Below are 20,492 nucleotides of genomic sequence, written 5' to 3' on the forward strand. Positions count from 1 at the left end.
ACCTGTCCTTTAGTGGGAGCCCTAGTTAACCTGTCCTTTAGTGGGAGCCCTAGTTAACCTGTCCTTTAGTGGGAGCCCTAGGTAACCTGTCCCTTAGTGGGAGCCCTAGTTAACCTGTCCTTTAGTGGGAGCCCTAGGTAACCTGTCCCTTAGTGGGAGCCCTAGGATAACCTGTCCTTTAGTGGGAGCCCTAGGATAACCTGTCCTTTAGTGGGAGCCCTAGTTAACCTGCCTTTTAGTGGGAGCCCTAGGTAACCTGTCCCTTAGTGGGAGCCCTAGGATAACCTGTCCTTTAGTGGGAGCCCTAGGATAACCTGTCCTTTAGTGGGAGCCCTAGTTAACCTGTCTTTTAGTGGGAGCCCTAGGTAACCTGTCCCTTAGTGGGAGCCCTAGGATAACCTGTCCTTTAGTGGGAGCCCTAGGATAACCTGTCCTTTAGTGGGAGCCCTAGTTAACCTGTCCTTTAGTGGGAGCCCTAGTTAACCTGTCCTTTAGTGGGAGCCCTAGTTAACCTGTCCTTTAGTGGGAGCCCTAGTTAACCTGTCCTTTAGTGGGAGCACTAGTTAACCTGTCCTTTAATGGGAGCCCTAGTTAACCTGTCCTTTAGTGGGAGCCCTAGGTAACCTGTCCTTTAGTGGGAGCCCTAGTTAACCTGTCCTTTAGTGGGAGCCCTAGTTAACCTGTCCTTTAGTGGGAGCCCTAGGTAACCTGTCCCTTAGTGGGAGCCCTAGGATAACCTGTCCCTTAGTGGGAGCCCTAGGATAACCTGTCCCTTAGTGGGAGCCATAGGTAACCTGTCCCTTAGTGGGAGCCATAGGTAACCTGTCCCTTAGTGGGAGCCATAGGATAACCTGTCCCTTAGTGGGAGCCCTAGGATAACCTGTCCTTTAGTGGGAGCCCTAGGATAGCCTGTCCCTTAGTGGGAGCCCTAGGATAGCCTGTAGGGGACATAGTGGAGGGCCTATAGGGATGTGGTGCTGTAGTGGGGCATAGAGGAGGGCCTATAGGGACGTGGTGCTGTAGGTGACATAGTGGAGGGCCTATAGGGACGAGGTGCTGTAGGGGACATAGTGGAGGGCCTATAAGGACATAGTGGAGGGCCTATAGGGACGTGGTGCTGTAGGGGACATAGTGGAGGGCCTATAGGGACGTGGTGCTGTAGGGGACATAGTGGAGGGCCTATAGGGACGTGGTGCTGTAGGGGACATAGTGGAGGGCCTATAGGGACGTGGTGCCGTAGGGGACATAGTGGAGGGCCTATAGGGACATAGTGGAGGGCCTATGGGGACGTGGTGCTGTAGGGGACATAGTGGAGGGCCTATAGGGACGTGGTTCTGTAGGGGACATAGTGGAGGGCCTATAGGGACATAGTGGAGGGCCTATAGGGACGTGGTGCAGTAGGGGACATAGTGGAGGGCCTATAGGGACATAGTGCAGTAGGGGACATAGTGGAGGGCCTATAGGGACATAGTGGAGGGCCTATAGGGACGTGGTGCTGTAGGGGACATAGTGGAGGGCCTATAGGGACGTGGTGCTGTAGGGGACATAGTGGAGGGCCTATAGGGACGTGGTGCTGTAGGGTACAAAGAGGAGGTCCTATAGGGACGTGGTGCTGTAGGGGACATAGTGGAGGTCCTATAGGGACAAAGAGGAGGGCCTATAGGGACGTGGTGCTGTAGGGGACATAGTGGAGGTCCTATAGGGACAAAGAGGAGGGCCTATAGGGACGTGGTGCTGTAGGGGACATAGTGGAGGGCCTATAGGGACGTGGTGCTGTAGGGGACATAGTGGAGGGCCTATAGGGACGTGGTGCTGTAGGGGACATAGTGGAGGGCCTATAGGGTCATAGTGGAGGGCCTATAGGGACGTGGTGCTGTAGGGGACATAGTGGAGGGCCTATAGGGACGTGGTTCTGTAGGGGACATAGTGGAGGGCCTATAGGGACATAGTGGAGGGCCTATAGGGACGTGGTGCAGTAGGGGACATAGTGGAGGGCCTATAGGGACGTGGTGCTGTAGGGGACATAGTGGAGGGCCTATAGGGACAAAGAGGAGGGCCTATAGGGACGTGGTTCTGTAGGGGACATAGTGGAGGGCCTATAGGGACAAAGAGGAGGGCCTATAGGGCAGTGGTGTCTGTAGGGGACATAGTGGAGGGCCTATAGGGACGTGGTGCTGTAGGGGACATAGTGGAGGGCCTATAGGGACGTGGTGCTGTAGGGGACATAGTGGAGGGCCTATAGGGACGTGGTGCTGTAGGGGACATAGTGGAGGGCCTATAGGGACGTGGTGCTGTAGGGGACATAGTGGAGGTCCTGTAGGGACGTGGTGCTGTAGGGGACATAGTGGAGGTCCTATAGGGACGTGGTGCTGTAGGGGACATAGTGGAGGGCCTATAGGGACGTGGTGCTGTAGGGGACATAGTGGAGGGCCTATAGGGACATAGTGGAGGGCCTATAGGGACGTGGTGCTGTAGGGGACATAGTGGAGGTCCTGTAGGGACGTGGTGCTGTAGGGGACATAGTGGAGGTCCTATAGGGACAAAGAGGAGGTCCTATAGGGACGTGGTGCTGTAGGGGACATAGTGGAGGTCCTACAGGGACAAAGAGGAGGGCCTATAGGGACGTGGTGCTGTAGGGGACATAGTGGAGGTCCTATAGGGACAAAGAGGAGGGGCTATAGGGACGTGGTGCTGTAGGGGACATAGTGGAGGGCCTATAGGGACAAAGAGGAGGGCCTATAGGGATGTGGTGCTGTAGGGGACATAGTGGAGGTCCTATAGGGCCATGGTCCTGTAGGGGACATAGTGGAGGTCCTATAGGGACGTGGTGCTGTAGGGGACATAGTGGAGGTCCTATAGGGACGTGGTGCTGTAGGGGACATAGTGGAGGGCCTATAGGGACGTGGTTCTGTAGGGGACATAGTGGAGGGCCTATAGGGACATAGTGGAGGGCCTATAGGGACGTGGTGCTGTAGGGGACATAGTGGAGGGCCTATAGGGACGTGGTGCTGTAGGGGACATAGTGGAGGGCCTATAGGGACAAAGAGGAGGGCCTATAGGGCCGTGGTGTCTGTAGGAGAAACACCACATAACTGCTGTCATTATGTTCTGCATCTGGAGGAGCAGCATGTTGACATCTCCATAAACTTTAGAACAGGCATTTAAAACTGATGTCACTAAATGTGTTTTTAAACTGACCATTAGTTTCTATTGAGGCCTATAAAGGACACACCCTAAAATGTCTCAACATGCACCGTGTCCCAACTGGAACACTATCCCCTTTGTAGTACACTACGTTTGATGAGGGCCAATGTAGCCCTAGTGGCCTACATAGGGAATAGGGTGCTATTCGGGAGATAACCCAGCTCTGCCTCAGCTTGGCCTGACTGGAGGTGAACACCCTGCCTTGCATTATGGAAAAGCCATCCTTTCTCAACACACCCACACAGTTCTCCAATTCTCCTCTTCACCTCCCCAGGCTGTTTCGTTGCCTTCTGCCATGCTGCTAATAATAAACTATTCTTTTGATCTTTTTCCTTTCTGAGCCTGTGTTCAATTCTGTCTTTTACAATACATATTTTCTCTCCTTATTAGGCTAGAATCACATTCTTCAGCAGACATAACATGGAAAACACAGCATTTCACCAATAAACATGTGATACACAGGCCTACAACAATTCATTCTATAGGCTACAGTCTTACAGAATCAGAACTCCACCTAAAATGGAATGGGACTTAGAATCTAATGAAAAAGCACTATATGAAAGATAAGAAGTTGGTAATGACATTCAGATAAGCCAAGGTGCAGTTGAAAAATAGACCTAGTTAGCTCTAGTCCAGGGCGCCTTCTCTTCTTCAAGAATAAGTTGAAGGCTCAGCATCAGCAAGCTGCACGTAACGACATGGACCAGAGCTAAGACCTAATGAGTGGAGGTTATATCGCCCTGGACCAGAGCTAAGACCTAATGAGTGGAGGTTATATCGCCCTGGACCAGAGCTAAGACCTAATGAGTGGAGGTTATATCGCCCTGGACCAGAGCTAAGACCTAATGAGTGGAGGTTACATCGCCCTGGACCAGAGCTAAGACCTAATGAGTGGAGGTTATATCGCCCTGGACCAGAGCTAAGACCTAATGAGTGGAGGTTATATCGCCCTGGACCAGAGCTAAGACCTAATGAGTGGAGGTTATATCGCCCTGGACCAGAGCTAAGACCTAATGAGTGGAGGTAATATCGCCCTGGACCAGAGCTAAGACCTAATGAGTGGTGGTTATATCGCCCTGGACCAGAGCTAAGACCTAATGAGTGGAGGTTATATCTCCGGGACCAGAGCTAAGACCTAATGAGTGGAGGTTATATCGCCCTGGACCAGAGCTAAGACCTAATGAGTGGAGGTTATATCGCCCTGGACCAGAGCTAAGACCTAATGAGTGGAGGATATATCTCCCTTGACCAGAGCTAAGACCTAATGAGTGGAGGTTATATCACCCGGGACCAGAGCTAAGACCTAATGAGTGGAGGTTATATCGCCCTGGACCAGAGCTAAGACCTAATGAGTGGAGATAATATCTCCGGGACCAGAGCTAAGACCTAATGAGTGGAGGTTATATCTCCCTGGACCAGAGCTAAGACCTAATGAGTGGAGGTTATATCTCCGGGACCAGAGCTAAGACCTAATGAGTGGAGGTTATATCGCCCTGGACCAGAGCACACACCTAATGAGTGGAGGTTATATCACCCTGGACCAGAGCCTACACCTAATGAGTGGAGGTTATAGTCTTAGCCTACCTGTCTGGCTCCAGATCAACAATGCCCATGACAATGACCTTTTTCCCGGGCCTCATACCACCTCTGATGCGGCCGGTGAATGGCACCTTCTACGAATGAAAGACAACGTTTTATTTTAAATCATCTAATTTAAAATCATCACAACACATAATGTAGACAAAGAAAAAGGTTGTAGCCCCCCCCCATCCTCCAGGGTAGGAGATGTGGTAATTATTTTTTTAACGGATTATTAACACAGGCCTATATATTGATTAACGTGGGTGTTTCAGGGTGAATAGTCCCACCAGAAGCCGTGCAATGTCCTCCCTATCCGGCGAGATAAGCCCGGGGTTCCCGAACGAATCGTTGTGATGGTCATCTTCAGTATTCTTCAAAACCACCAGAGACAAAAGGGGAAGAAAAAACACAACGTATTGATCAGGTACAGCCTAAATGAAAGTAGCCTCCTCAATGGGCGGAGTAGCCTAGCGTTTTAAAAGGCTGCTTATTGCTCTAGATAGTCTTCTCTGCGGTTGAAAAAGCCGACTGCATGGTCCTCATGCCGCTCTTCAACAATGAAAAGGTGGGGAAACCCATGGCTGTCAACACATCTGTCATGTTGTAGACTAGAGCGCGTAAGACCTGTGAGAACGGTCGGTCATTACCAACAACTCGCACATAGACAGCCACATTGTACAGTGATAACGAGAAGTAATGCACCGCTGCTGTATCAAGGTGAGCACCACACAGATACATTTTATCATGCAGAATCATAGTGAATTTGTTCCGCGCCCACATCAGAGGTCGACTCCGGCTGTGTTTGGGAATACACTGACAGCCTATTGCCATATTACTCCCCACAATCGTAGAAACTTCATGATGACATAAATTATAGCTCTCCACAAATGACACGCTTAACCGTTTTACGTGCAGACACAGAAAACAACCAATTCCAAGCAAACCGCTGTTTTCCTGAAAATTGTAATACTCACTATTGCGTCCCTTTCCGTTGCCGACACCGCCATCTTGACTTGTACAGAATACCATAGGATGCTTATCAGAAGAGAGGCAGCCCGGACAGTCCTCCTCTCCTGGAATGTGTCAGCGTCGTGGCAGCAGTGACTCTGTCAACATATTTCTAGGTGTCCACACTCACACTCCACATGCAGCGGAGATGAATCGTAAACAATACGTGGAATTACCTGCGGTATTCACATTTAGGACTAGGATACGTCTGGTGTAGCCTGGGTGAGGTGTTGTAGTAGGCTATGTCTGTGCTGTATTTATCCGCTGTAGAAATGGGTGGATAGTCTTTTTATTTTGCTGACGTATGCTTTACAATAGTAAGAGGGGCTTTGGTAATCCCCGTCTGTTCGTGAACGAGAACGAGCCAGGCTAATCAGATTTTACATTTCCGACAAAGAACCTTCACCTAATTAAACTGTACCCCCATGAAGTGGGGGCACTTCTCTCATTCGATTCTAATCTTGAGTGGAGATATTTTGTATAGCTTCGTTCCTAGACTAATTAAAGAGGCCTGGTATGTAGTAGGAGCCTAGGATAGAAAATTTAACCATTTTGGGATGATAATGATAGTGAACAAAATGTGGCGCTAAAGAAACAAACGATTTGATATATAAATCTAGGCTATAAGAGTACAGCTACTTATGTTCTTGAAAATGTAACCTTTATTTAACTAGGCAAGCCAGTTGAAGAACAAATTATTATTTACAATTATGGCCTACACCGGCTAAACCCGGACGACGCTGGGTCAATTGTACGCCGCCCCATGGGACTCCCAATCACGGCCGGTTGTGATACAGCCTGGATTCAAACCAGGGTGTCTGTAGTGACGCCTCAAGCGCTGAGATGCAGTGCCTTAGACCGCTGCGCCGCTTCGCCACTTGATTCTAAATACTAAGTTCATTGAGAAATATCCTACTTTGTTGGACACCGTTTCCGCTCAATAAATATATAGAACATTATTTTCCTATGCAAATCAGGAGGGCATGTTTAAATTGTCAGAGGGCGTCCTTCTGTGGCAGTTCACGGTACTACAAATACAAATCCTCTACTCTAGGCCTGCTCTATTCTGCAGTTCCATCATCCAGAAACAAGGTCTCATTGGGGTTCTATATAGAACCTATTGGTTCTGTATAGAACGATTTCTTATAAGAGTGTAGCCAACATGTTGTAGACAGAGATTTGATGACAAGATGTTTTGTGGGTCTCAAGCCTTCTGTCTTCTCACCCTGTTAGTGACTTCCTCAGTCAGAGCAGCCTACATGATTGGATAATAGGGGCTGTGTGTAGCCCTGCAGGAGGGTATAGAGGAGATGAAAAGGTTGGGACTGAATTGGCTACTGAAGAGCTGCTGGTGTCTACTTTTATTAATTTATTTTATTTCACCTTTATTTAATCAGGTAGGCTAGTTGAACAAGTTCTCATTTACAACTGCGACCTGGAGACCTGGACCTACTACCGTTATGCCCTTGAGCAAGGCACTTATTCTGTAACACAGGGTGACTCTCAAAAGACAGAAAGGCACATCTCTGGCATTCTGTCCATTGCAGCACCTGTCTCTGAAGTTATGCTGGCTAGCCCAGGACATATCTGTTTGAATGTTAAATGACGAGACAGAGGCATCGATGCGAGTAACCAGTCTTGTTCAGTACATTACAATACATCCGGGTATCTCAAGCACACCGGTAAACACTGGAGTTGCAGTAATTAACATTTACCACCAGATGGCATCACTGTGCTATCTTACACCCATAACAATATCTCCTACCGTCCTCCTCTCTTCAAGTAATGGGGACTATCCCAGGACATATCTCCTACCATCCTCCTCTCTTCAAGTCATGGGGACTAGCCCAGGACACATCTCCTACCATCCTCCTCTCTTCCCTGGTCTGTCTATTCTCTTCATCTCTCTCGTTCACTTCTTTCCAACTTCTCAACCCCCCCAAACACACACACGTCGACAGATCTCCCACCAAGTCAAAACTGGGACCCGAACCAGCAACCTATCGGGGACCCGAACCAGCTCCCACCACGGCTAAGGACTGTATCCAGGCACTCCGTGTTGCGTTGTGCCCAAGAACAGCCCTTAGCCGTGTTGGCCATATACCCTTGGCCATAAACCACACCCCCTCGGTCCTTATTGCTTAAGAGGACAATCCCATACGCTAGAGGTTTCCTCAGGAAGGTAGGAGAAGTACATTTGGAATAATTCTATGGAATAGTGTATATCCTAGGGTTGGAAAATTCCTCTAACTTTCCCAAAATTCCCATGTTTTCCAGAAATTCCGGTTGGAAGATTCCTGAAATCAGGAGGGAATACACAGGAAATCTAGGAATCCTCCAACCAGGGTGTCTTGAAAACCTGGGAACGTATCAGTGCAACACAAGCTCCAAAGAAAATGGTGTCCCTCGCCGTAACTGCAGCAGGGGGGGGGGCATTTTGTTTTAGACTGCTCTGTTTATTATGCTAAGATGGCATCCTGCTGCCACACATAGACCTAAACTAGGGAAACTAATGCAGCCACACATAGACCTAAACTACAGAAACTAATGCAGCCACACAGACCTAAACTAGGGAAACTAATGCAGCCACACATAGACCTAAACTACAGAAACTAATGCAGCCACACATAAACCTAAACTAGGGAAACTAATGCAAAAAGCCAAGATAGTACCGCCTGGTACGGAAACTGCTCCGCCCACAACCGCAAGGCTCTCCAGAGGGTAGTGAGGTCTGCACAACGCATCACCGGGGGGGCAAACTACCTGCCCTCCAGGACACCTACACCACCCGATGTCACAGGAAGGCCAAAAAGATCATCAAGGACAATAACCACCCGAGCCACTGCCTGTTCACCCCGCTATCATCCAGAAGGCGAGGTCAGAACAGGTGCATCAAAGATGGGACCGAGAGACTGAAAAACAGCTTCTATCTCAAGGCCATCAGACTGTTAAACAGCCATCACTAACATTGAATGGCTGTTGCCAACATACTAACTCAATCTCTAGCCACTTTAATATTTAATAATTGGATGTAATAAATGTATCACTAGCCACTTTAAACAATGCCCCTTTTATATGTTTACATACCCTACATTACTCATCTCATATGTATATACTGTACTCTATACCATCTACTGCATCTTGCCTGAGCCACACGGCCATCGCTCATCCATATATTTATATGTACATTTTCTTGTTCATTACTTTACACTTGTGTGTGTATAAGGTAGTTGTTGTGAAATTGTGACGCCCTGACCTTAGATATCTCTGTTTTTCTATATATGTCGGTTAGGTCAGGGTGTGCCTAGGGTGGGTACTCTAGTTTTTGTATGTCTAGGTGTTTTTGTATGTCTATGTTGGCCTGATATGGTTCCCAATCAGAGGCAGCTGTTTATCGTTGTCTCTGATTGGGGATCATATTTAGGTAGCCATTTTCCTCATTTGTGTTGTGGGATCTTGTCTATGTATAGTTGCCTTAGTGCACATCAGTAGCGGTTGGTTTGTTTTGTTCAGTGAGTTTCGATTTATTAAAATTATGTGGAACTCTACTCACGCTGCGCCTTGGTCCGATCCTTACGACGAACGTGACAAATTGTTAGATTACTTGTTAGATATTACTGCATGGTCAGAACTAGAAGTACAAGCATTTCGCTACACTCACATTAAAAATCAGCTAACCATGTGCATGTGACAAACAACATTTGATGTGTCTATTCTTTTTATTTTTTTTGTAGGGGTTGCTACATTTTTTGTTAGGGCAAATCAAATAAGACATTTTAAACTGGAAATTATAAACTTTAGAAGCCTTTTTGTACCTTGAATACACTACAAGTTTCCATTTCCTGTTGTACAGGAAAATTCTCTGCAACAAAAGTGATCAATTTAAGATCTTACATCTGTAGCTACTTTTATGTCATTTAGTAGTACGTTAACAGCCTTCAGTCTGAATAATGCCTCTTCTCCCTTCTCAAGAACCAACCTGTTCTACCACTTTGAAATAGGCCATGGACCAACTACACCCTGATGACATGGAACTGTCAGCTGATCTTCACACAATGTTTACTTCTGTTGGTTCATGTTTTCACACAGCAGGCTAGGCACACACACTCATTGCTACAGTGCTATAGGCTATGTTGTTGCTCTCCATCTTCTAGACTTCAGCTCCTTGTGTAAGGGAACCTTTTCAGGTGAGTCCCTGTTGTATTTTAGGACCAGTGTTTTCCTAGTTGGCTAAATTACAGCTGGTGTTTTTGTATTTGCTTATCTGTGGTTCTTTCAAAGATTGGCTAACGGTATGGTACCGTATCGGAGCATATCTGAAATGATAACGATTAATCGATTTGACCACTTATAAGACTCATCATGTGTAGTCTGGTTCTTCCAACTGTTTTCCATTGTGGTCCAAAGGGCTGTACCTTAAATTGGTTGTATTTCCTCACTGTCAAAATGTACAACAACAAAATATTCCTCTATCCATTGCTATTGGAGTTTTCTCTGCTCCCTGACTGTTTTGATGACTGTTAGCAAACTGGATTATAAATGTAGGTCTATTCTCATTTCTACACAGTTTAGATTTTGGTGTTACAATTTCATTGGATTTAAAATTTCTATCTGTTATATGCGCCGAATACAACAGGTGTAGACTTTACTGTGAAATGCTTACTTACAAGCCCTAACCAATAATGCAGAGTTAAAAAATAAGAACATTTGCACATTTTCTTTGGAGCTTGTTTTTTTAAAATGTTTTTAAAAAATGGAACTATTATTGAACTTGGCAAGTCAGTTAAGAACAAATTCCTACTTACAATGAATAACAATAACATGGCTATATACAGGGAGTACCAGTACCGAGCCAATGTGCAGGGGTACAAGGCAGGTTATATATATATATATATATATATATATTCTTCTCAAACCACCAGCGGGCCGGATTTAATTGTCTCAAGGGCCGGATCTGGCCCGCTGGCCGCATGTTTCACACCCCTGAACTGGATGCTTTACTAAATATTGTAACATCTGTTTGTTATATGACTCAAATTATTATTATTGTCCTATTTGACTATTACTTGTTTTATGGAGCTTCTTTAACTGGAGATGGAGTCTTTTAATCTGTTAATCAAGTATTTCAGAGAGTGTTTGTCTGCAATTCGATTAATAAAAACGTTGAACTTGAATTTATTCTTCACACAGAAAGATAAGAACCCATGTCCGAATTTTTTTTGCAGTTAATTAATGCTGTCTGTCTGTGTAGAAAGGCTATAGTCCTATAATGTCTCACTAAACTATATCCTGTATTACAATGTTATTACAGTCCAACAATGGCTCCTTTCTGTACATATACTGCCATGTGTCATAGCTTGGGTACCAGTTGGTTTAGCCAGCATTCTATTCCTTGCACTCTGTTTCATTGCCAAACATTCTTTGGCACCTAACACAGAGTGAAAGGAGTGGAATGTTATCTAAACAGACTGGTACACAGACGACATGTGGCATTGTGTCAAAGAAGGTGATCTTGATCAATGGAGTCAGATTACGGAGTGGTTTCCCTCTAATCTCCCAACGGTGGAATGAAAGATGCTGGATTATGTGAGGGAGAACGGGGAAGCCAACACAGAGAAAGGGAGACAAACAAGGGAAGCCAACACAGAGAAAGGGAGACAAACAAGGGAAGCCAACACAGAGAAAGGGAGAATGAAACAGGGGAAGCAAACACAGAGAAAGGGAGACAAACAGGGGAAGCCAACACAGAGAAAGGGAGACAAACAGGGGAAGCCAACACAGAGAAAGGGAGACAAACAGGGGAAGCCAACACAGAGAAAGGGAGAAAAACAAGGGAAGCCAACACAGAGAAGGGGAGACAAACAGGGGAAGCCAACACAGAGAAAGGGAGACAAACAAGGGAAGCCAACACAGAGAAAGGGAGACAAACAGGGGAAGCCAACACAGAGAAAGGGAGACAAACAGGGGAAGCCAACACAGAGAAAGGGAGACAAACAAGGGAAGCCAACACAGAGAAAGGGAGACAAACAGGGGAAGCCAACACAGAGAAAGGGAGACAAACAAGGGAAGCCAACACAGAGAAAGGGAGACAAACAAGGGAAGCCAGGGAAAGGAGGCAGGGATTAAAGATTATTCGACCCAGGGTGCATCCAAAATGGCTCCCTATATATACCACTATAGCCTCTAAGTAATGCACTATGTAAGGAATATCAAATCAAATCAAATGTATTTATATAGCCCTTTGAACATCAACTGATATCTCAAAGTGCTGTACAGAAACTCAGCCCCAAACAGCAAGCAAGGTGTAGAAGCACGGTGGCTAGGAAAAACTCCCTAGAAAGGCCAAAACCTAGGAAGAAACCTAGAGAGGAACCAGGCTATGAGGGGTGGCCAGTCCTCTTCTGGCTGTGCCGAGTGGAGATTATAACAGAACATGGCCAAGACGTTCAAATGTTCATAAATGACCAGCATGGTCAAATAATAATAATCACAGTAGTTGTCGAGGGTGCAGCAAGTCAGCACCTCAGGAGTAAATGTCCGTTGGCTTTTCATAGCCGATCATTAAGATTATCTCTACCACTCCTGCTGTCTCTAGAGAGTTGAAAACAGCAGGTCTGGGACAGGTAGCACGTCCGGTGAACAGGTCAGGATTCCATAGCCGCAGGCAGAACAGTTGAAACTGGAGCAGCAGCACGGCCAGGTGGACTGGGGACAGCAAGGAGTCATCATGCCAGGTAGTCCTGAGGCATGGTCCTCGGGCTCAGGTCCTAAGAGAGAAAGAGAGAATTAGAGAGAGCATACTTAAATTCACACAGGACACCGGATAAGACAGGAGAAGTACTCCAGATATAACAGACTGACCCTAGCCCCCGACACATAAACTACTGCAGCATAAATACTGGAGGCTGAGACAGGAGGGGTCAGGAGACACTGTGGCCCCATCCGGTGATACCCCGGACAGGGCCAAACAGGAAGGATGTAACCCCACCCACTTTGCCAAAGCACAGCCCCCACACCACTAGAGGGATATCTTCAACCACCGACTTACCATCTTGAGACAAGGCCGAGAATAGCCCACAAAGATCTCCTCCGCGGCACAACCCAAGTGGGGGGGGGGGGGGGGGGGGCGGAGGAGATCTTTGTGGGCTATTCAGTAGCTGCTATATATACACCATCCCAGCATGGGTAACAGTAGCTGCTATATATACACCCCCCCAGCATGGGTAACAGTGTCTGCTATATATATACACCCCCCCAGCATGGGTAACAGTAGCTGCTATATATACACCCCCCCAGCATGGGAACAGTGGCTGCTATATATACACCCCCCCCCCCCCCCCCCCCCCCCCCCAGCATGGGTAACAGTGGCTGCTATATATACACCCCCCCCCCCCCCAGCATGGGTAACAGTGGCTGCTATATATACACCCCCCCAGCATGGGTAACAGTGGCTGCTATATATACACCCCCCCCCCCCCCCCCCCCAGCATGGGTAACAGTGGCTGCTATATATACACCCCCCAGCATGGGTAACAGTGGCTGCTATATATACACCCCCCCAGCATGTGAACAGTAGCTGCTATATATACACCCCCCCAGCATGTGAACAGTGGCTGCTATATATACACCCCCCCAGCATGTGAACAGTAGCTGCTATATATACACCCCCCCAGCATGGGTAACAGTGGCTGCTATATATACACCCCCCCAGCATGTGAACAGTGGCTGCTATATATACACCCCCCCAGCATGGGTAACAGTGGCTGCTATATATACACCCCCCCAGCATGGGTAACAGTGACTCCTATATATACACCCCCCCAGCATGTGAACAGTGGATGCTATATATATATACACCCCCCCAGCATGTGAACAGTGGCTGCTATATATACACCCCCCAGCATGGGTAACAGTAGCTGCTATATATACACCCCCCCAGCATGGGTAACAGTGACTCCTATATATACACCCCCCCAGCATGGGTAACAGTGGCTGCTATATATACACCCCCCCAGCATGTGAACAGTGGCTGCTATATATACACCCCCCCAGCATGGGTAACAGTGGCTGCTATATATACACCCCCCCAGCATGTGAACAGTGGCTGCTATATATATATACACCCCCCCAGCATGGGTAACAGTGGCTGCTATATATACACCCCCCCAGCATGGGTAACAGTAGCTGCTATATATATATACACCCCCCCAGCATGTGAACAGTGGCTGCTATATATATATACACCCCCCCAGCATGTGAACAGTAGCTGCTATATATACACCCCCCCCAGCATGTGAACAGTGGCTGCTATATATATATACACCCCCCCAGCATGGGTAACAGTAGCTGCTATATATACACCCCCCCAGCATGTGAACAGTGGCTGCTATATATACACCCCCCCAGCATGGGTAACAGTGGCTGCTATATATATACCCCCCCAGCATGGGTAACAGTGGCTGCTATATATACACCACCCCAGCATGGGTAACAGTGGCTGCTATATATACACCCCCCCAGCATGGGTAACAGTGGCTGCTATATATACACCCCCCCGCATGGGTAACAGTGACTGCTGTATATACACTGTTGGTACCAGCAATCTACCAATCTGGACCCCACTGCAATTCTGCATCTTTATCCCCCTGTTGTTCACTACTATTCCTGCCTTAATAAAGTTATAATTATGGGGGGAAATATATATTTATATTATTATATAATTATTATTTTTTTTACATTTGTTTTTCTTCTTCCAGTTGACAGAAGGAAGGATGAAGGCAGACCAGGAAGCTCCTCCCCCCTCCCCCGGATTGGAGGATTTGGCGATCAGGTGTCGGGAAGTGTGTCGGTCGTACGGGAAACTCAAAGTCCTGAGTAACCTCAACTTGACCGTACCACAGGGACACATGTTAGTAACCCACACTGACATTACAACAAAATCAGGCTTCATGTCTAAATCTTATATAAGTAAGTTAATTGAGTGACACTATTAAGTTTTAGATACTTTATGATGATTTGGACATGAAGTGTGAAAAGACTAGTATATACTGTAGTTACCTTTGACTAACATTGGATTTGTGCCACATTTCACACAATGGCCAAGTAAACAAAACCAAAGCATGGATTGCTATGATACCCTTACAAGGAATAGGGCCTTACTTCCGGCGCCGACAGAGATGGCCGCCTCGCTTTGCGTTCCTAGGAAACTATGCAGTTTTTTGTTTTTTTACGTGTTATTTCTTACATTAGTACCCCAGGTCATCTTAGGTTTCATCACATACAGTCGAGAAGAACTACTGAATATAAGATCAGCGTCAACTCACCATCAGTACGACCAAGAATACGCTTTTCGCGACGCGGATCCTGTGTTCTGCCTTACAAACAGGACAACGGAGTGGATCCCATGCAGCGACCCAAAAAAACGACTCCGAAAAAGAGGGAAACGAGGCGGTCTTCTGGTCAGACTCCGGAGACGGGCACACCGTGCACCATTCCCTAGCATTCTTCTTGCCAATGTCCAGTCTCTTGACAACAAGGTTGATGAAATCCGAGCAAGGGTAGCATTCCAGAGGGACATCAGAGACTGTAACGTTCTTTGCTTCACGGAAACGTGGCTTACTGGAGAGACGCTATCCGAAGCGGTGCAGCCAACAGGTTTCTCCACGCATCGCGCAGACAGGAAAAAACATCTTTCTGGTAAAAAGAGGGGCGGGGGCGTATGCCTTATGACTAACGTGACATGGTGTGATGAAAGAAACATACAAGAACTCAAATCCTTTTGTTCACCTGATTTAGAATTCCTCACAATCAAATGTAGACCGCATTATCTACCAAGAGAATTCTCTTCGATTATAATCACAGCCGTATATATCCCCCCCAAGCAGACACATCGTTGGCTCTGAATGAACTTTATTTGACTCTTTGCAAACTGGAAACCATTTATCCGGAGGCTGCATTCATTGTAGCTGGGGATTTTAACAAGGCTAATCTGAAAACAAGACTCCCCAAATTTTATCAGCATATCGATTGCGCAACCAGGGGTGGAAAGACCTTGGATCATTGTTACTCTAACTTCCGCGACGCATATAAGGCCCTGCCCCGCCCCCCTTTCGGAAAAGCTGACCACGACTCCATTCTGTTGATCCCTGCCTACAGACAGAAACTAAAACAAGAGGCTCCCACGCTGAGGTCTGTCCAACGCTGGTCCGACCAAGCTGACTCCACACTCCAAGACTGCTTCCATCACGTGGACTGGGACATGTTTCGTATTGCGTCAGACAACAACATTGACGAATACGCTGATTCGGTGTGCGAGTTCATTAGAACGTGCGTTGAAGATGTCGTTCCCATAGCAACGATTAAAACATTCCCTAACCAGAAACCGTGGATTGATGGCAGCATTCGTGTGAAACTGAAAGCGCGAACCACTGCTTTTAATCAGGGCAAGGTGTCTGGTAACATGACCGAATACAAACAGTGCAGCTATTCCCTCCGCAAGGCTATCAAACAAGCTAAGCGTCAGTACAGAGACAAAGTAGAATCTCAATTCAACGGCTCAGACACAAGAGGCATGTGGCAGGGTCTACAGTCAATCACGGACTACAGGAAGAAATCCAGCCCAGTCACGGACCAGGATGTCCTGCTCCCAGGCAGACTAAATAACTTTTTTGCCCGCTTTGAGGACAATACAGTGCCACTGACACGGCCTGCAACGAAAACTTGCGGTCTCTCCTTCACTGCAGCCGAGGTGAGTAAGACATTTAAACGTGTTAACCCTCGCAAGGCTGCAGGCCCAGACGGCATCCCCAGCCGCGCCCTCAGAGCATGCGCAGACCAGCTGGCCGGTGTGTTTACGGACATATTCAATCAATCCCTATACCAGTCTGCTGTTCCCACATGCTTCAAGAGGGCCACCATTGTTCCTGTTCCCAAGAAAGCTAAGGTAACTGAGCTAAACGACTACCGCCCCGTAGCACTCACTTCCGTCATCATGAAGTGCTTTGAGAGACTAGTCAAGGACCATATCACCTCCACCCTACCTGACACCCTAGACCCACTCCAATTTGCTTACCGCCCAAATAGGTCCACAGACGATGCAATCTCAACCACACTGAACACTGCCCTAACCCATCTGGACAAGAGGAATACCTATGTGAGAATGCTGTTCATTGACTACAGCTCGGCATTCAACACCATAGTACCCTCCAAGCTCGTCATCAAGCTCGAGACCCTGGGTCTCGACCCCGCCCTGTGCAACTGGGTACTGGACTTCCTGACGGGCCGCCCCCAGGTGGTGAGGGTAGGCAACAACATCTCCTCCCCGCTGATCCTCAACACTGGGGAACCACAAGGGTGCGTTCTGAGCCCTCTCCTGTACTCCCTGTTCACCCACGACTGCGTGGCCACGCACGCCTCCAACTCAATCATCAAGTTTGCGGACGACACAACAGTGGTAGGCTTGATTACCAACAACAACGAGACGGCCTACAGGGAGGAGGTGAGGGCCCTCGGAGTGTGGTGTCAGGAAAATAACCTCACACTCAACGTCAACAAAACTAAGGAGATGATTGTGGACTTCAGGAAACAGCAGAGGGAACACCCCCCTATCCACATCGATGGAACAGTAGTGGAGAGGGTAGCAAGTTTTAAGTTCCTCGGCATACACATCACAGACAAACTGAATTGGTCCACTCACACAGACAGCATTGTGAAGAAGGCGCAGCAGCGCCTCTTCAACCTCAGGAGGCTGAAGAAATTCGGCTTGTCACCAAAAGCACTCACAAACTTCTACAGATGCACAATCGAGAGCATCCTGGCGGGATGTATCACCGCCTGGTACGGCAACTGCTCCGCCCTCAACCGTAAGGCTCTCCAGAGGGTAGTGAGGTCTGCACAACGCATCACCGGGGGCAAACTACCTGCCCTCCAGGACACCTACACCACCCGATGTCACAGGAAGGCCATAAAGATCATCAAGGACATCAACCACCCGAGCCACTGCCTGTTCACCCCGCTATCATCCAGAAGGCGAGGTCAGTACAGGTGCATCAAAGCTTGGACCGAGAGACTGAAAAACAGCTTCTATCTCAAGGCTATCAGACTGTTAAACAGCCACCACTAACATTGAGTGGCTGCTGCCAACACACTGACACTGACTCAACTCCAGCCACTTTAATAATGGGAATTGATGGGAAATGATGTAAATATATCACTAGCCACTTTAAACAATGCTACCTTATATAATGTTACTTACCCTACATTATTCATCTCATATGCATACGTATATACTGTACTCTATATCATCGACTGTATCCTTATGTAATACATGTATCACTAGCCACTTTAACTATGCCACTTTGTTTACATACTCATCTCATATGTATATACTGTACTCGATACCATCTACTGTATCTGCCTATGCTGCTCTGTACCATCACTCATTCATATATCCTTATGTACATATTCTTTATCCCCTCACACTGTGTACAAGACAGTAGTTTTGGAATTGTTAGTTAGATTACTTGTTGGTTATTACTGCATTGTCGGAACTAGAAGCACAAGCATTTCGCTACACTTGCATTAACATCTGCTAACCATGTGTATGTGACAAATAACATTTGATTTGATTTGATTTGATTTACTGTACAGCACGCAGGGCAGGTGCCGTTTTTTTTGGGGGGGGGGGGGGGGGTTGTCCCAGGTCTAAATCAGTAACTGACTAAAGGGGAACAATGAGAAAATGCAGTGGGACTGGCTTGGAGGTCCAGAGTTGAGTTTGAGGGCTATAGTAGATATCTATGATTTAGCTCTCATGTCAATTTTTTTTACCCAAAATTCTGTTCTCTCTTACCTTGCAGCTACGGCCTGCTGGGTCCGAGTGGATGTGGGAAGACCACGCTGTTGAAATGCATTCTGGGAACCCTGAAGATCTCCCGAGGGCACATCAGCGTGTTGGGGAAGCCGCCCGCATTTCCTGGACACCAGGTCCCTGGGAGGATGGTGGGGTACATGCCACAGGTACACTGTTATCAAATCAAATCAAATGTATTTATATAGCCCTTCTTACATCAGCTGATATCTCAAAGTGCTGTACAGAAACCCAGCCTGAAACTCAAAACAGCAAGCAATGCAGGTGTAGAAGCATGGTGGCTAGGAAAAACTCTCTAGAAAGGCCAAAACCTAGGAAGAAACCTAGAGAGGAACCAGGCTATGAGGGGTGTCCTCTTCTGGCTGTGCCGGGTGGAGATTATAACTGAACATAGACAAGATGTTCAAATGTTCATAGATGACCAGCGTGGTCAAATAATCAGTTACTTAGGAATAGAGTCATAACCAGGGGGTGTCATCCTCCATGGTCCTTGGTTAAGGTTAGGGTTCGGGTTAGGTAAGGGTTAAGGTTGGGGTAAGGGTTAAGGTTAGGGTAAGGGGTTAAGGTTAGGGTAAGGGGTTAAGGTTAGGGTTCGGGTTAGGTAAGGGTTAAGGTTGGGGTAAGGGTAGGGGTTAAGGTAAGGGTAGGGGTTAAGGTTAGGGTAAGGGGTTAAGGTTAGGGTTCGGGTTCGGGTAAGGTAAGGGTTAAGGTTGGGGTAAGGGTAGGGGTTAAGGTAAGGGTAGGGGTTAAGGTTAGGGTAAGGGGTTAAGGTTAGGGTTCGGGTTCGGGTTAGGTAAGGGTTAAGGTTGGGGTAAGGGTAGGGGTTAAGGTAAGGGTAGGGGTTAAGGTTAGGGTAAGGGGTTAAGGTTAGGGGAAGGGGTTAAGGTTAGGGGAAGGGTAAGGGGTTAAGGTTAAAGGGACATTTTTTAAAAATCAACTTGGGCCTTCTGAGTGGCGCATTGGTCTAAGGCGTCACTACAGACTCTGGTTCAATCCTAGGCTGTGTCGCAGCTGGCCACGACCGGGAGACCCATGAGGCGGTGCACAATTGGTCCAGCATCGTCCGTGTTAGGGAAGGGTTTGGCCGGCCCGGGATGTCCTTGTCCCATCACGATCTAGCGACTCCTTGTGGCGGGCCGGGCGACATCGGTCGCCAGCTGGACGGTGTTTCCTCCGACACATTGGTGCGGCTGCCTTCCGGGTTAAGCGGGCAGCGTGTCAAAAAGCAGTGTGACTTGGAGGACGCATGACTCCTGACCTTCGCCTCTACCGAGTCCATACGGGAGTTGCAACGATGGGACAAGACTGTAACTACCAAATGGATATCACGAAATTGGGGAGAAAAGGGAGTTAAAAAGTACACCAATTTAATACTTGTAAAAAAATGTCCACTTCATGTTCATCATCTCCAGCACCACCACAACATCAGCATATGTTGAAATGGAGTGTTTCTATGTTTTCTAGTAAAAACATTAGAGTAAGATAAGTGTTTTCAATGACATCATCAGTGTGCATCATGTGATTTTAGCCAATTATGAGCAGGCATTGCCTAGTAATTGTCTACTTATCTTCCTCTATCTTTTTTTACTGCAAATCATACAAACGCGCCATTTTCACATATGTTTATGTTGGGGTGGTGCTGGTGATGATAAATATGAATTTGAGACATTTAAGGGAAGGTTAGGGGTTAGGGTTGGGGTTAAGGTTAAGGTTAAGGTTAAGGTTAGGGTTATGGTTTAGGATGGGGATGTCCCAAGGATCCCGGATAGCACTGACCCTTCCCCCATGATACAGAAGAGGTATCTTGTGTTACTGGCCTGCTGTACTAGAC

General features: G+C 47.3%; 2 protein-coding genes across 3 annotated transcripts in view; one reads left to right on the forward strand and one right to left on the reverse strand.

The window, feature by feature from the left end:
* LOC139381697 (galectin-related protein-like) overlaps window positions 1-6,005 on the reverse strand; it is a 9,034-nt gene extending 3,029 nt beyond the window's left edge. Inside the window, exons 1-3 of one of the 2 annotated variants that reach the window (XM_071125407.1) lie at window positions 5,760-6,005; window positions 5,073-5,156; window positions 4,789-4,877 (exon numbers count right to left, since the gene is read on the reverse strand). In XM_071125407.1, the coding sequence (XP_070981508.1) occupies window positions 4,789-4,877; window positions 5,073-5,156; window positions 5,760-5,792 (206 nt within the window). In that variant the 5' untranslated portion in view covers window positions 5,793-6,005. The remainder of the gene's footprint in view (window positions 1-4,788; window positions 4,878-5,072; window positions 5,157-5,759) is intronic. The other variant, XM_071125408.1, reaches the window with a different exon arrangement.
* An 8,544-nt stretch (window positions 6,006-14,549) lies between these two features.
* LOC139381476 (ABC transporter G family member 23-like) overlaps window positions 14,550-20,492 on the forward strand; it is a 32,644-nt gene continuing 26,701 nt past the window's right edge. Inside the window, exons 1-2 of the mRNA XM_071125042.1 lie at window positions 14,550-14,701; window positions 18,651-18,810. Coding sequence (XP_070981143.1) covers window positions 14,565-14,701; window positions 18,651-18,810 — 297 coding nt within the window. The 5' untranslated portion in view covers window positions 14,550-14,564. The remainder of the gene's footprint in view (window positions 14,702-18,650; window positions 18,811-20,492) is intronic.

Source organism: Oncorhynchus clarkii, chromosome 23 (assembly GCF_045791955.1).
Source record: "Oncorhynchus clarkii lewisi isolate Uvic-CL-2024 chromosome 23, UVic_Ocla_1.0, whole genome shotgun sequence".
In the NCBI taxonomy this organism is placed as follows: Eukaryota; Metazoa; Chordata; class Actinopteri; order Salmoniformes; family Salmonidae; genus Oncorhynchus; species Oncorhynchus clarkii.